This window comes from Drosophila ficusphila, unplaced genomic scaffold, assembly GCF_018152265.1.
Source record: "Drosophila ficusphila isolate 14025-0441.05 unplaced genomic scaffold, ASM1815226v1 contig_288, whole genome shotgun sequence".
Classification (NCBI taxonomy): domain Eukaryota; kingdom Metazoa; phylum Arthropoda; class Insecta; order Diptera; family Drosophilidae; genus Drosophila; species Drosophila ficusphila.
This window is the reverse complement of record NW_025064191.1, coordinates 468,042-480,946: the sequence shown is the minus strand read 5'-3', so window position 1 is coordinate 480,946 and position 12,905 is coordinate 468,042. Positions and strand designations below refer to the sequence as shown.

Genomic DNA, 12,905 nt, shown 5'->3' with positions numbered 1-12,905 from the left:
AAATTTTATCGCGAATTCAACGATGTATGCCATTCCACATTTGGAAGAGTACTTCTTGAGATATTGCAAAAAAACAGGGTTTAATTGAGTTTTTTTACGTAGTTTTGTTTGTTAATTTGTCTGTTATTTGGGCAAGAAACTATCTTTTCTACCGAATGAAATACAATTGTCATTTAACTGATCCCATGTCCCCTTACCCCTGACTTAACCCTTATGTTAGTAACCAACTTTACCGACGTCTTTTAGCAACCGGGTACCCGGGTACCCATAATTCTGAATATCAAAAATTTTGTTTATTTTATTAAAAAAATTTTTCCAAAATATTTTTTTCTTAAAATATTAATAGTAAGTGACAATATAAGGAAAAAAAAATAGTGATGACGCTAAAAAGAAACCAGAAATAATAAATTTCTATAATAAATATAAAACTGGAGTCGACACAATGGACCAAATGGTGCGGAGATACACCAGTCAACGACGATCCTCGAGATGGCCAATGGCAATGTTTTTCAATATGTTAGATATTTCTTCACTTGCGACATATATAATTTATTCTAAAAAAATAATAAAATGATAAAAAAAAACGACAGAACGTCGTCAATTTATGCGTAAGCTAAGTGAGGAACTAGCATTGCCGATGATTGAAAATCGTACCGCGAATCCACAAATAATGCGTCACTTTTCAACAAAGATTGCCATTCAAAGTATTTTAGGCCATGCATTGACAGAAACAGTCGTGGTAAATCCTGGTCCAGAGATTCCAGAAGATAAAACCGGAAGAAAAATGGTTATAGGATCTTGCTATGTCTGCAATGCTTTGCCAATAAGAAGACGGCGAAAGACACGCAAGTTTTGTGCCAATTGTCGCCAACCTGTATGTGACGAACATTCAGTAAATCGTGTCCAGTGTGTTCAATGTAATTAATTATATTGCATGCATTTATAAAAATTTTATTCACTTTATTTCCTATGCTTTCCACTGTGGGTACCCGGGTACCCGGTTACTAATGAGGCGATGGCTGAAGTTTAAGCATAAAAAAATATAATAAAAAAAATATATATAAATTAAATGAACTCGCAACTAGCTTCCTTTTAAGTTAAAAAACGACGATTTAAGAGCTTAACATGAAATATTGAACTTGCTTTAAGCTTTTCACACAGATATACCGCGGGGGGTACCCGGGTACCCGGTTACTAACATAAGGGTTAAATAACCTGAATTTCCTTCACTGCGCTGCAAACTTCTGACTGAAATTAGAATACCCTCTGCAAGGGTATGAAGACTAAAAGAGCATAAGAGTGTGCTACTTATTTAGTTTAGCATGTGACAAAAAGGCTTAAATTACAAATAATAAATACAAATTCCCTCTTCGTTCGCAGCTTGGTTAGCAAGCGTCACGTGCAGGGACCTAAGGGACGCAGGGCGGCACGCAATCCCCTCAAGAGCCTGGCTGCCCGGGCGGACATCAGTTCGGAGTACACGGAAATGCGCTCGGGCATCGCGGAGCGGGAGCTGAGGCGGCTCAAGCTGGAGTCATGTAAGTCGGACCACCACTCCCTCAAGTAGAACACCCAACTAGAGTAGAGTTCCCCTTCCTTCAGATGGCCACAATGCCAACCTGGCCGCGGAGGCCATCGCCGGACTGGCCAGCATCGAGGACTTCAAGTCGGTGGCCCTGCGCTCCTCGGCGATTCCCCTGCAGCAGATGTGGCTGCCGCACAAGCCGCTGATGCTGCTCCACGTGAAGGGGCGCACCCACGTGCAGACGCGCCTGGTGGAGCCGGTGGCCAGCTCGCTGAACCGCGGCGACTGCTTCATCCTGGTGGCCGGGGCGCAGCTCTTCCGCTACGTGGGCTCCTTCGCCAATGTGATCGAGATCTCGCGCAGCAAGAAGATCTGCGCCGCCATCGTGGAGAACAAGGACCTCGGCTGCACCGCCGCCCAGGAGGTGATCCTCACGGACGGCAAGTACTTGAAGGAGCGCCAGTGGCGCCAGTTCTGGCAGCTGCTGGGCAGGAAAGAGGACGATGAAGAGCAGCCGGAGATCGCGGAGTGCGGCCACGCGGACGAGGACGACGTCTTCGAGAGCAGCCTGATCGAGACGAACAAGGTGTACGAGTACCAGGACGAGGCGCTCGTCCCGCTGGAGAAGTGCTGGGGCAGCATCCCCAAGGTGGACATGCTGGACACGCGCAAGGTGCTCGTCTTCGACTTCGGCAGCGAGCTGTACGTGTGGAACGGCAAGAACGCCCCCTCGGACGCCAAGCGGGCGGCCATGCGGCTGGCGCAGGAGCACTTCGCCGCCCAGGGATCGGCGGACTACGCCGCCTGCTACCTGAACCCGCTCAACTACGCCTCCATCGTGGGTCGCCGCGAGAACGCCAAGTACGCCAAGCGGTCGGAGCAGCGGCCCGAGTGGTGCGTGCTCGGCAAGATCACCCAGAACATGGAGACCGTGCTCTTCAAGGAGAAGTTCAGCGACTGGCCGGAGCTGGAGCGCGAGGACCTGGAGAAGGACTACCTGGCGAACGGGGTGAACGTGGTGCGCGCGTTAAGCGGGTCGGCCCTCCACAAGGGGGAGCCCTACCAGGAGCCGAACCTGGTGCTGGAGCAGGCCAACCTGGGCCGGGGGAACTTCTACTACGACACGGACACCATGCGGCACTTCGACGTGATCACCAAGTCGACGGACAAGTGGCAGATCCACGAGTTCAACTTCGACGCGGCGAACGGGCGCGAGGACTACGGCCACTTCTACTCGGCGGAGAGCTACATCGTCCGCTGGATCTACCAGATCTCGGTCACGGTGCGCGAGCTGAGCGGCAAGGTCTCGAACCGGAGCACCGTGGGCCGCGACAGGTGCGTCTACTTCACCTGGCAGGGCCAGGACTCGAGTGCCAACGAGAAGGGCGCGGCCGCTCTGCTGACCGTCGAGCTGGACAAGGAGAAGGGCGCCCAGATGCGCGTCTCGCAGGGCGACGAGTGCACCGCCTTCGTGCGGCTCTTCCGCCAGCTGTGGCAGCACCGCGGCCGCAAGGAGCAGTGCCTGGAGCGGCGCTCCCAGTGGCGGCTCTACCAGCTGCAGGGCAACCTGCCCGAGGAGACCCTCCTCAAGGAGGTGGACTGCAAGTCCTCCCAGCTGCGCTCCCGCAGCTCCATGCTGCTGATCCACGGCAGCGAGGGCACCGTGATCGTGTGGCACGGATCGAAGAGTGCTCCGCACACGCGATCGGTGGCCCTGGAGGCGGCCCAGGAGCTGGTGAAGCAGCTGCCCAAGGACCTCTTCAGCAGCGAGTCGGCCAGATTGAGCGAATCGGAGGAGGGATCCGAGGAGGAGCAGTGCCGGAAAGCCCTGGGACTGGAGGAGCAGCGGAGCGAGTACGGCAGCCTGCTGAAGGCCATCAAGTCGTTCGACTACCAAGTAAGGCTCTTCAACTTCTCCAGCACGCAGGGCGTGTTCAAGGCGCTCGAGCTGAGCGACCCGCTGCGCTGCCAGGACCTCTTCAGTCCGTATCCCTTCAGCCAGGCGCAGCTGTACAACGCCCGGCAGCCCACCATCTTCCTGCTGGACGACGGCGACGAGCTGTGGCTCTGGATGGGCTGGTGGCCCCTGGAGGACGTAAAGAGTGAGTAGCAATTGGTTTAGTTTTGACTTGCATTAGTAATCCTTAAATTACCTTGCAGTAAACACCGACGAGCGAAGCAGCCCCACGAACGACAACCGGGCTGGAGTGAATCGCTGGATCTCAGAGAGACGCGCTGCCCTCGAGACAGCCGTCGACTATTGGCGGGCCAAGCACGGCGAGAACGAGAAGGAGCCCTTCCACGGCGTCAAGGGCCAGGTGGTGTGGGCGGGCCTGGAGCCGCTGGCCTTCAAGGCGCTGTTTCCCGACTGGACAGAGCGGCCGGACGTGAGGGAAATCAACGAGGAGGTAAGTTGGGTCTTAAATTCGTATAAGTTGTATACTAAATTGCTTTCTTTATTTTCTGCAGGATGGGAGAACTGGTGAGCCTACTAGCATCGGCACGATGCTGGCACAAATGACGCAGACCGAGTATCCGCTGGAGGTCCTCAAGGCGCGTCCCCTGCCCGAGGGAGTGGAGCCCACGCGCCTGGAGGTCTACCTCAACGCCGAGGACTTCCGGGCGGCCCTGGGCTGCAGCCGGGCGGAGTTCGAGCAGCTGCCCATCTGGAAGCAGACCAAGCTGAAGAAGGAGCGAGGCCTGTTCTAGGAGAGAGGCACCATGCAACCTATAGACTTGAACACAACACGACACAATCACAAAACACAAACAAAGCAAAACCAATCACTTTTCTAGGCACTTTTTGTAGGCTGCGATGCTTTTGCAACGGACACAGACAGATTGAACTATCGTATTCTTTAGGCCTACTATATAATATATAGTATAGCATACGTGCGCATATCCCCATGTACTCTCTATTTACACGCTTACATAGCCTTTATATATGTAACGACTATTATACAGGTGCACGATGCCAGGCAATAAATTTCAACTCGCTTCATTCGATAGCCGATCGGAGTTCTTCGACTACCTGTACATAATATTAAGTTGAGTTGTTTACCATTATTTTATTTACACATTATCGATTTAACGAAATTGCATTTGTTCAATCTCTGCAAACCAAAAAGCAACGAGCTCTCTCGTTAATTCATTTTAAATCGGAATCATTTTAATGCTAGCTTTATTTCCTAATTTTATTACTTTGTATTGTGTTTTTATTATGTTAAATACTATTGCTTATATTTTATTAAATAACATTTTATTGTATTGAAAATGTATCTTTTTATTATTTGGGAAAAACAAGGGTATATTTGAGTATTTTAATACCAAAAAGGGAATTTGGTATTCGCCAATCGATTTGCTGACTCATGGCTAACTCATGTTCAGCCAAATCCACAATTTTTGGGCCAAACCAATTTTGAGGTACCAGGCGAACAGAATGCTATAGTAGGTGACCGCATTAAAAATTTCATGTTTTGCTTGCCCCCAAAAGTATGCTACACTTTTTAATGAAAATTGCCAAAAATTAAAAATTAATTGTTCCCAAAAGTATGCTACACATTTTTATGTAAAATTGCACAGCCAAAAAATCGCCTACTAATGCGTTCTGTTGGCCTGGTATTTTAAATCCTAAAATTCCAATTTGGCCCGTCGAAATCATTCGGCCAAGACCAACATATTCAACCAAACCTCATTTTGAAGTACCAGGCGAACAGAATGCAAGAGTAGGTAACCGCATTAAAAATTTCGTGTTTTACTTGCCCCCAAAAGTATGTTACACTTTTTAATGAAAATTGCCAAAAATTAAAATTTACTCGCCCCCTAAGGTATGCTACACTTTTTGTATGTATATTTTTTTTAAAATTAAAAAATCACCAACTAATGCGTTCTGTTCGCCTGGTGTTTTAAATCATAAAATTTCAATTTTTGTCGTCGAAATCGGTCGGCCAAGCACAACATTCTTGCGAATGCTTTTATTTTTCAGATTTCCCAATTGAGCCCCCAAAAAATAGAGTACAATTTCGATATTTCTAGTTTATTTTACATAATTTAGAATAACTATTCCCTAGCCTTATACTGTAGATTTTGGGACAATCCATGTCTTGTGAGTCTTAGATGCGAGTCTAGTGAATTAACTACTGTTAAATTTAGAATCCAACGCTGTTTCCCGCTCGCTGCCTAGGCTGATGCCATGTGGATTTCCCGGATGAGTCGGGAGACCAGTTCGCAGCAGGCCTTCTGTCTGTTCTTCGCCACAGCCATGACCTGAAATAAGGTTGCAAAAAAGGGATACATTAATTCAGAATTTAAGATACTTTTGTCCAGAGTGGAACTTACCTCCTCGTGGGTGGCCTCCTCGTCCTTCTTGTCGCTGTACTCGGTGGCGCACTTGTTGGTGATGAGGCTGAAGGCGAAGACCTTCATGTCGCAGTGCCGGGCGGTGATGACCTCGTGGACGGTGGACATGCCCACCGCGTCCACGCCCATCATGCGCAGGGCCTTCAGCTCGGCGATGGTCTCGTAGTTGGGGCCGCCGAGGCAGGAGTAGACGCCCACGTGGATGTTCGACTCGATGCCCATGGTCTTGCCGATCTCGATGGCCTTGTTGATAAGGTCCTTGTTGTAGGAGTTGACGAGGGCGGGGAAGCGGGGTCCGAAGCGCGGGTCGTTCGGTCCCTGCAGCGGCGAGTTGCCCGCGAAGCCGAGCATGTTGACGTGGTCGTGCATCAGCATGATGTCGCCCACCGCGTACCGCGGGTTGATGCCGCCCGCCGCGTTCGTGGCGAAGAGGTACTCCACCCCGCAGAGCTTCATCACGCGCACCGGCATCGAGCACTTGGCAAGCGGGTAGCCCTCGTAGAAGTGGAACCGACCCTGCATCGCCATCACGGTGGCGCCCTCGAGGGTGCCGACCACCAGTCTGCCGGCGTGGCCCTCCACCGTCGACACCGGGAAGTTGGGGATCTTCTCGTACTCGAAGATCTTCGGGTCCTGGATGATGTCGGCCAGCGACCCGAGCCCGGAGCCGCAGATGATGCCGATCTTAGGGCGCATGCCGGAGCCCTTGGTGATGAAATCGGCGATCTCCTCGATGACCTCATAGGGGTACCTGCGGAAGGCAGCACACTGAATTAGTACCTTGATATATTAACTATTTAAAATGAACAGAAGTAACGAGTAAGAAATAAATTTGACTTGGTACATGGTGTACGGGCAAGAGATCCTTTTTATCTGCTCGCCCCGGTGATAAGGAATGTACTGAAGAGATGCGATTCCCCGAGGGAAAAAATATAGGATGACTGGGGATGGGGTTCCTCTGGGGAACATATCTCGATACAGATACCAATCAGCGTTTTATCAGAACAAATAATTTGTTTGCTATCAGCTTGGTTGTGTCATGAAAGAATTACTTTGAACAGTGAAACTTCTGAATGAAAATACTCTTTTTTGAGGACAGTGAGACAATGTGGATAAACAATAAAACTCAATTCGATTTTAACCGCCAATATTATGAGAACAGAAAATGACTGAGCACAGCACAAAGTTCCAATAAATGTGGTAAAGATTCAACACAAAGATTTAAAACAAAACCGAGAGGAATTGGTCTACAAACGTGTCTTCGTTGAGAACCCGCAGGGCCCTTAACTCTTCGGGCGTAACTTCGCATTGGATTTTTCCATTTCCCCTGCAATAATGATAGAAATTGTTTTGCTGAGAAGGTTGCCAAAAGTGTGATGATGATATAAAGATATGAGGCTGGAAATAAACGTCAACAAAGCAGTGCGATAAAGACCCCCAATCATTATGGGTTCCCCTCCGGCAATCACAAGAATGTGGTAACAATGTTTCGCTCGCTTTATCGAGTAACTCGAAGCCAGCAATTAAGTTCTATTATGCCCACAAAGAATTCAGCTGGCATTCAACCATTCGAACTTGAACTGCAAGTCGAGTTAAGATGTTGTTACCACAACTGAACTCGCGACCCCACGTGCTTGTTTTCGGATCAGATGGAATTACGCGATAAGCCGCGGATGATGCGGTTTGCTATCAATGTTACAGGAAAAACAAATAACTGAAAACCATAAAGTGCGTCATTAGGAATCACGCATAACTTACACTAATTGGAAGCATAATCGATAATCCCTAATAAATTCGACTTTCGGTAGCCGGTGATTATGGAAATTCGATCTAAACACGCGACGCAAGGCAGCGTTTTCGCCGCCTCATCAATATTCAGCACTCGGTTTCCATCGAATCAAAACAAGTTTCGAAACTAATCAGTGCGGCAGCATGTTTAGTCTAGTTGCGCTCTTTATCGGACCATTTGCCAATTATTGCGGCTAAGATAGCGATGTGGAGGCCTATGCCAAGATCAGGGAACACGCCCGCCTCGCCAGCCAATCAGCTGGAGCCGAACCCCCAGTTCCCCCCACTGGGCCATTAAACACTTACACAGGCAGGTGGCAATCTTGGCATTTTATCACCAATAGGTTGGTTACGCAGGGTGAAATACCAAAACGTTAAGCCCGATTAATCAAAATATAGTTAGTAATCACTTTGGAATGAACAACTTCGGGTAAAGAACTAGATTCTGCGGGGTATTTTTTTTTTCTGGCAAACGGGAATGAACCCAAGTCGAGTATATAATCGTATGCAGATTAGAGATGTTTCGAATGGGACTTTAATGACTTGCCGAAAACTGATAAGCCCGGAATACTGGAATGACTTAATTAGAATTCAACAGATCCAACAGATCGAGCTCACTTCTTGATAGTGGCGGAAAGATCAAGGACAAGGTCCAACCGCCTCTTGAATTTGAAATGGGAAAACAAATCGAACTTACAGGAGGCTGTCCGGAGTGGGTTCGATGTGGTCCCACCTTCCGGGTTGGTTGATGGCGGTCTTGTCGCCAGCCTTGCCCCTCGGGTTAGAGCAGCAGTCGGTGTTACACATTTTCGAAGCCAAGGGGTGTACTTTTTGGGGGATTCAAGCGAACGGACTGACAAGTAAGGCAGGGTCTGGTAATCTCAACCCTTCGGGTGCCCTTTAACTTACAGCAGACTCTGCGGAGTGGGAATAATCTTCTCGCCGTTCAGACTTCCAGCTCGGGCGCCCTTCTTGTCCGTGCAGGTGTTGCCCTTGTGGGAGCCACCTGGTCCAGAGCAGCAGTCGCGGGAGCACATTCTGCGGGTTGGCGAGAGGTCTTGGCCTTAGCAGAGCCACTGGCAGCGGATTCGGAGCGAGTCGTGTCGGGACTTGGCTTTCCTGTAGGCCGGAGCGAGTTTTCTGGGAGACTAACGGAGCGTCGGGTGAAGCTACTGGCAGGGCCTACTGGACAGCCAAGGCCGTATCGATTCGGCCCCTTGAAAGCGGGTCACGAAGCGTCAAGCGAAGGGCAGACAGGTGGTAATAGAAATAGAGAGGAGGAGGGAACAGGGCGGATAGAAGCCATAACCCATAAAGCGGTGAAAGCCGAGCACTATTGGAAGTTTCAATTACTCTTGGTTGTAGTTAACGAGCCCCTGGCGTGAGGCCCTCCCATAAATACCTCCCATAATTACCCCACTTGTACAGTAGTAACTCCCCTACTTACGTGGGATTCTCCTGGGCCGTGTAGTCCGCCGTCTTGTGTCCGTTGCCATTGGTGTGGCCATTGGTTCCCTTGGAGCTCCCGTTGGTGGTGCCATTGCCATTAGCCACCTTGTATCCCGTCATCGTGCGGATGGATTTCCTGTCCAGTCAAAATACACTGCAATTATATAACCGCCAGACGCGCTTCTTCTGGTTATGCAAATCCAACTTTCGCGCTTCAATCGCTTTACGTCGAAAGTCAGCGGTGGCGTTTTCTATTTCGCGAATCAAAACTAATTTAGAAATCTGGAACCGGAGTCTCCTTTGTAGTCTCGTTACGTTTCACCAACGTTGGTTTGCTATATCGGTATGCTATATACGGTATACGGTATATGATATATGCTATATGGTACTATATGCACTGAGTGTGGTGGTGTATCTCCTTCGAGCGCCGATTGCTGAGTGAACGGCGGCGACCTGCCGACGAGCGCTTATAAACTGGAGGCCCGCCGAAGTCGACGGCGCTGCTTCAGGAAAAGATTCGGAATCTCGGGGATCCAGATCCAGATCGGCGTTCTGCCGCTCCTCTGCCGGCGCTGATTGTTCAGCATTCAATTTAAAATCGTTTAGCGCTTCTGCGTTTGGCTGCCGTATATTGTGCTGCCGGAATCGTTGCTCCTAGCTAATTGAATTGAGCGAGTTTAAATATCTCAAACACTGTTTGTGTTTGTGGCCGAGAAGAAAAACAACCCCTTCGTTACAGATTCGATAAGGAATGTTAGCGGGAACCATAAATGATTCCGCAATTTCAGCTGATAAGTTTTTATGGACCTTTTTGATATCGGTTTCTTAGCTGTTGGAGAAACACCTGACTTCGTGGAATCAATTCTGGTGAATGACAAGTTCTGCTGCTAAATCAAACCATCTCAACTAAGAAAAACCTATCTCATAATATTGGAATCACTGCCAAACAAAATAATCAGCACAGTTATTTTTAAATACTTTCAAAACATGCCACTTGCCGAGAATTTTCTATAATTCGCTCGCTGACCTCTGACACTGAGACACTGAGCTTATCACTCGGCTAGTCGGAAAGTTTCGCCAGGTCAGGCGATTCCAGCCAGACACCTTAGAGTCAACACGAGTCTGTTGTAATGGGGATTGGCTCTTGAATCACCCAGCAACCCATTCGTCTGCTGATACGAATACGAATTGGCAAATATAAACAGTAGTTAACCCAATAAGGAGCTCCTTACTGAAAACAATGAGATACTACGTGGAAATAGCATCACCACTGATAGGGGGCAACATCTTTGTAAGGCTCCTTATCGCTCCATGGGGGGCACACATAATTGCGCTAAGCCACAGTGACAATGATGCCTGAAATCGGTAAACAACTTTACGGCATTACGCAAATGCAAATGTGCAGTATCTGATCAAAATATTGTTTACATATTACAGGACCAAAGCCATTGCATTCTAAGGAATAGAGCAACTTTCTTAAAAATGACAGTGCTTTGAAAATCAAGATGATACAATAACAGTTTTGTAATCAAGACTAGCCTAACTAATCGACTTGAACCTTTACGAAACACAATCATTTTCGTTGCTAAGGTCTGTGCTCTGAAAAGTATTTTTCAATTTCACTAAGCGACGTCAGCAGAAATTTAATCAAAACAAGATTGTGTGAGAACTAAAATTGCCTGGCAATAAAGGCGATCATTAAATACTCTTCATATATTGTAACATAGGAAAGAATACCCCTAATAAAAACGTGAGGCCATTCTAGTTTGGGAAGACTATTAAAACTGACCTCTGTACAAGATGCAGGCCACCGAGGCGAGTGGAAAATTCCCAGACGATAAGAAAAACCCCACGAGTGCTGAAAAATGTTCCACTCACGTTTCCGTGGAAGATCTGAGTTGGATTTTAGTTGGCTAGGTGGCCTTTTTCCGAGAAGAGTCTCTACTCCTATGACCGATTTGCAACAGTTTTCCGAGTTGGTGCGGTACAACAAACCCATTACGATGAGGTTGTTTTTCATCCAGGATTACAGATAACAGATCGCCAGGCGGGTAAACAAGAAATGCATTCCGAACTCGTATTTAGGTTTATTTCGGAGTATATTTATTAGCACTGTTTTGCTTTCGTGGTGTATTATTTTCCATGATTCGTAAGATTTGGTTTGCTTTGACTTTCAATTTACTTGCTCGGCTAATTGCAGTGTAGTCATCAATATTAATTGGCTAGTCGCGTTAATTGCTAAGTGTAGTGTTTCTTCTATGAACTTTTACATTACTTTTTGCGCCGGCCAATTCCGATTTGGTTTAATTTGATGGAAGGGTGAGCTAATTCCGATTCATTTATGGGAGAGTGGTAATAAACGGCAACGCGATCCATGCACACAAATCATGGTTTGAAATAAATCAGAGTTTGAAATAAACAAGCAGGGAAACTAACTGATAAGGAGAACAAATGAAAGTAACAAATGAAATTCACGTGAGCTGGAAAAACCTAATCAAAACAAGAGTTTTCTGAATACTTCAAAAATTATATTGTTTTTCGAAACTCCCAGATGGACTCACACCCCTTTATTTCGAGGCCACAGAACTCAGCCAACTTTGCTTGCGAACGGAGAACCAAGTGGTTATGTCGAAAATGCTTCAAAACCTACAAGCGAACTGAACAATGCTGAATATCTAATGGGTAATATAATTTCTCGATTAAGGCATTCGCGGGACTTTAAATGTTTCAACGTATTCGTGACAGAGGACCGCGGCTCCAGGACCTCGGAAGTTGGTGGGATCCTAGGATCCTGGGAGCCCTAAAGGATGGTTGGGTTCGAGTCCTCTGCTCAGCTTTTCTGGTTGGGACGGTTTTTCGCAATGAAAAAGGCACGAATGTGTTCTGTAGGTGTCTTACATTTCGTTTGTGTGTGTTATTCGACCGCTGGCCCCTACTCTTTGAGAATTTCGGGGCAGCAGCTAAATTACTTTATCGTTTAATTTGATTTAGTTTACGAATTTTAAACTGGTTTTGGCTTGATTGTAATCTTCAATTTTTTTGTTTTTCAATTGGTTAAATACGGTGTAAAAAACGCTTACAAACAATTGCCCAAAAATAAATCCTAACTGAATACACGTTCAAAAAAATAACATTTATCTTGAGACGCGGCACGCGTGCGATGCGAATTCGGAATTTTAAATCTGGAATCTGAAATTCTGAATCTCGAATCCCGAATCCGGTTTTCCAATTAGTCGCACCCGAAAATCGAGCGGAAGTCGCGGGCTCGCGCGCGGCGCCTGAATTACTGGTTACTGATTACTGATTACTGATTTTAAGGTGTTTCTTAATCGTTTTCGTAAGTAATAACGGTTGATTTTGTTTTCCATTCGTTGGTGGCACTGTTTAGAGGCGAGCTTTTCAAAAGCTATATTAAGGACTTGCGACGAGACGAGTGAGACACATGCGGTGATTATGCGCTGCCGGCCGTCGGTCCACAGGATCCTTCGAATCCGCATGCGAATCCTGATCGAAATCTGAATCCGATTTAGGTTCGGGTAGGAATCCGGAGGGGGTCCACTTGGCCACGGCCGGGGTCTTAAAGTCAAATAGAGACAGAGTGATAGAGAGAAGAGAGTATTCGTATATACGTATGTCGATAAGTATTATATGCTAATTGGTAATCAACCAAGGACTAGATGCTAAATTTGGTTTTTCTCGATAATCAAAGTCGGTTGGATTGCTGTGGCCATCGGCTGGGGCTGCCAGTCCATGGGGAGTGAATCAATATCAGATATGTAATCCA

The 12,905-nt window shown here is 47.3% G+C and overlaps 2 protein-coding genes across 7 annotated transcripts in view; one reads left to right on the top strand and one right to left on the bottom strand.

Moving 5' to 3' along the window:
* LOC108099003 overlaps positions 1–4,533 on the top strand; it is a 105,261-nt gene extending 100,728 nt beyond the window's left edge. Inside the window, 4 exon segments of the mRNA XM_017202235.2 lie at positions 1,381–1,538; positions 1,603–3,627; positions 3,686–3,933; positions 3,995–4,533. Coding sequence (XP_017057724.2) covers positions 1,381–1,538; positions 1,603–3,627; positions 3,686–3,933; positions 3,995–4,234 — 2,671 coding nt within the window. The 3' untranslated portion in view covers positions 4,235–4,533.
* A 1,012-nt stretch (positions 4,534–5,545) lies between these two features.
* LOC108099030 (purine nucleoside phosphorylase) lies at positions 5,546–12,814 on the bottom strand. 6 transcript variants are annotated; one of them, XM_017202285.2, is made up of 5 exons: positions 9,120–12,814; positions 8,582–8,710; positions 7,140–7,211; positions 5,864–6,635; positions 5,546–5,791 (listed from the first exon to the last, which is right to left on the bottom strand). In XM_017202285.2, exons 1-5 carry the CDS (start codon positions 9,239–9,241, stop codon positions 5,705–5,707), a joined length of 1,182 nt encoding a protein of 393 aa, XP_017057774.1. In that variant the 5' UTR covers positions 9,242–12,814; the 3' UTR covers positions 5,546–5,704. The 6 variants fall into 6 exon arrangements, with proteins under 6 accessions (XP_017057774.1, XP_017057775.1, XP_017057769.1 ...); XM_017202286.2 differs by lacking the exon at positions 7,140–7,211; XM_017202280.2 differs by lacking the exon at positions 8,582–8,710.
* Positions 12,815–12,905: the final 91 nt, after the last annotated feature.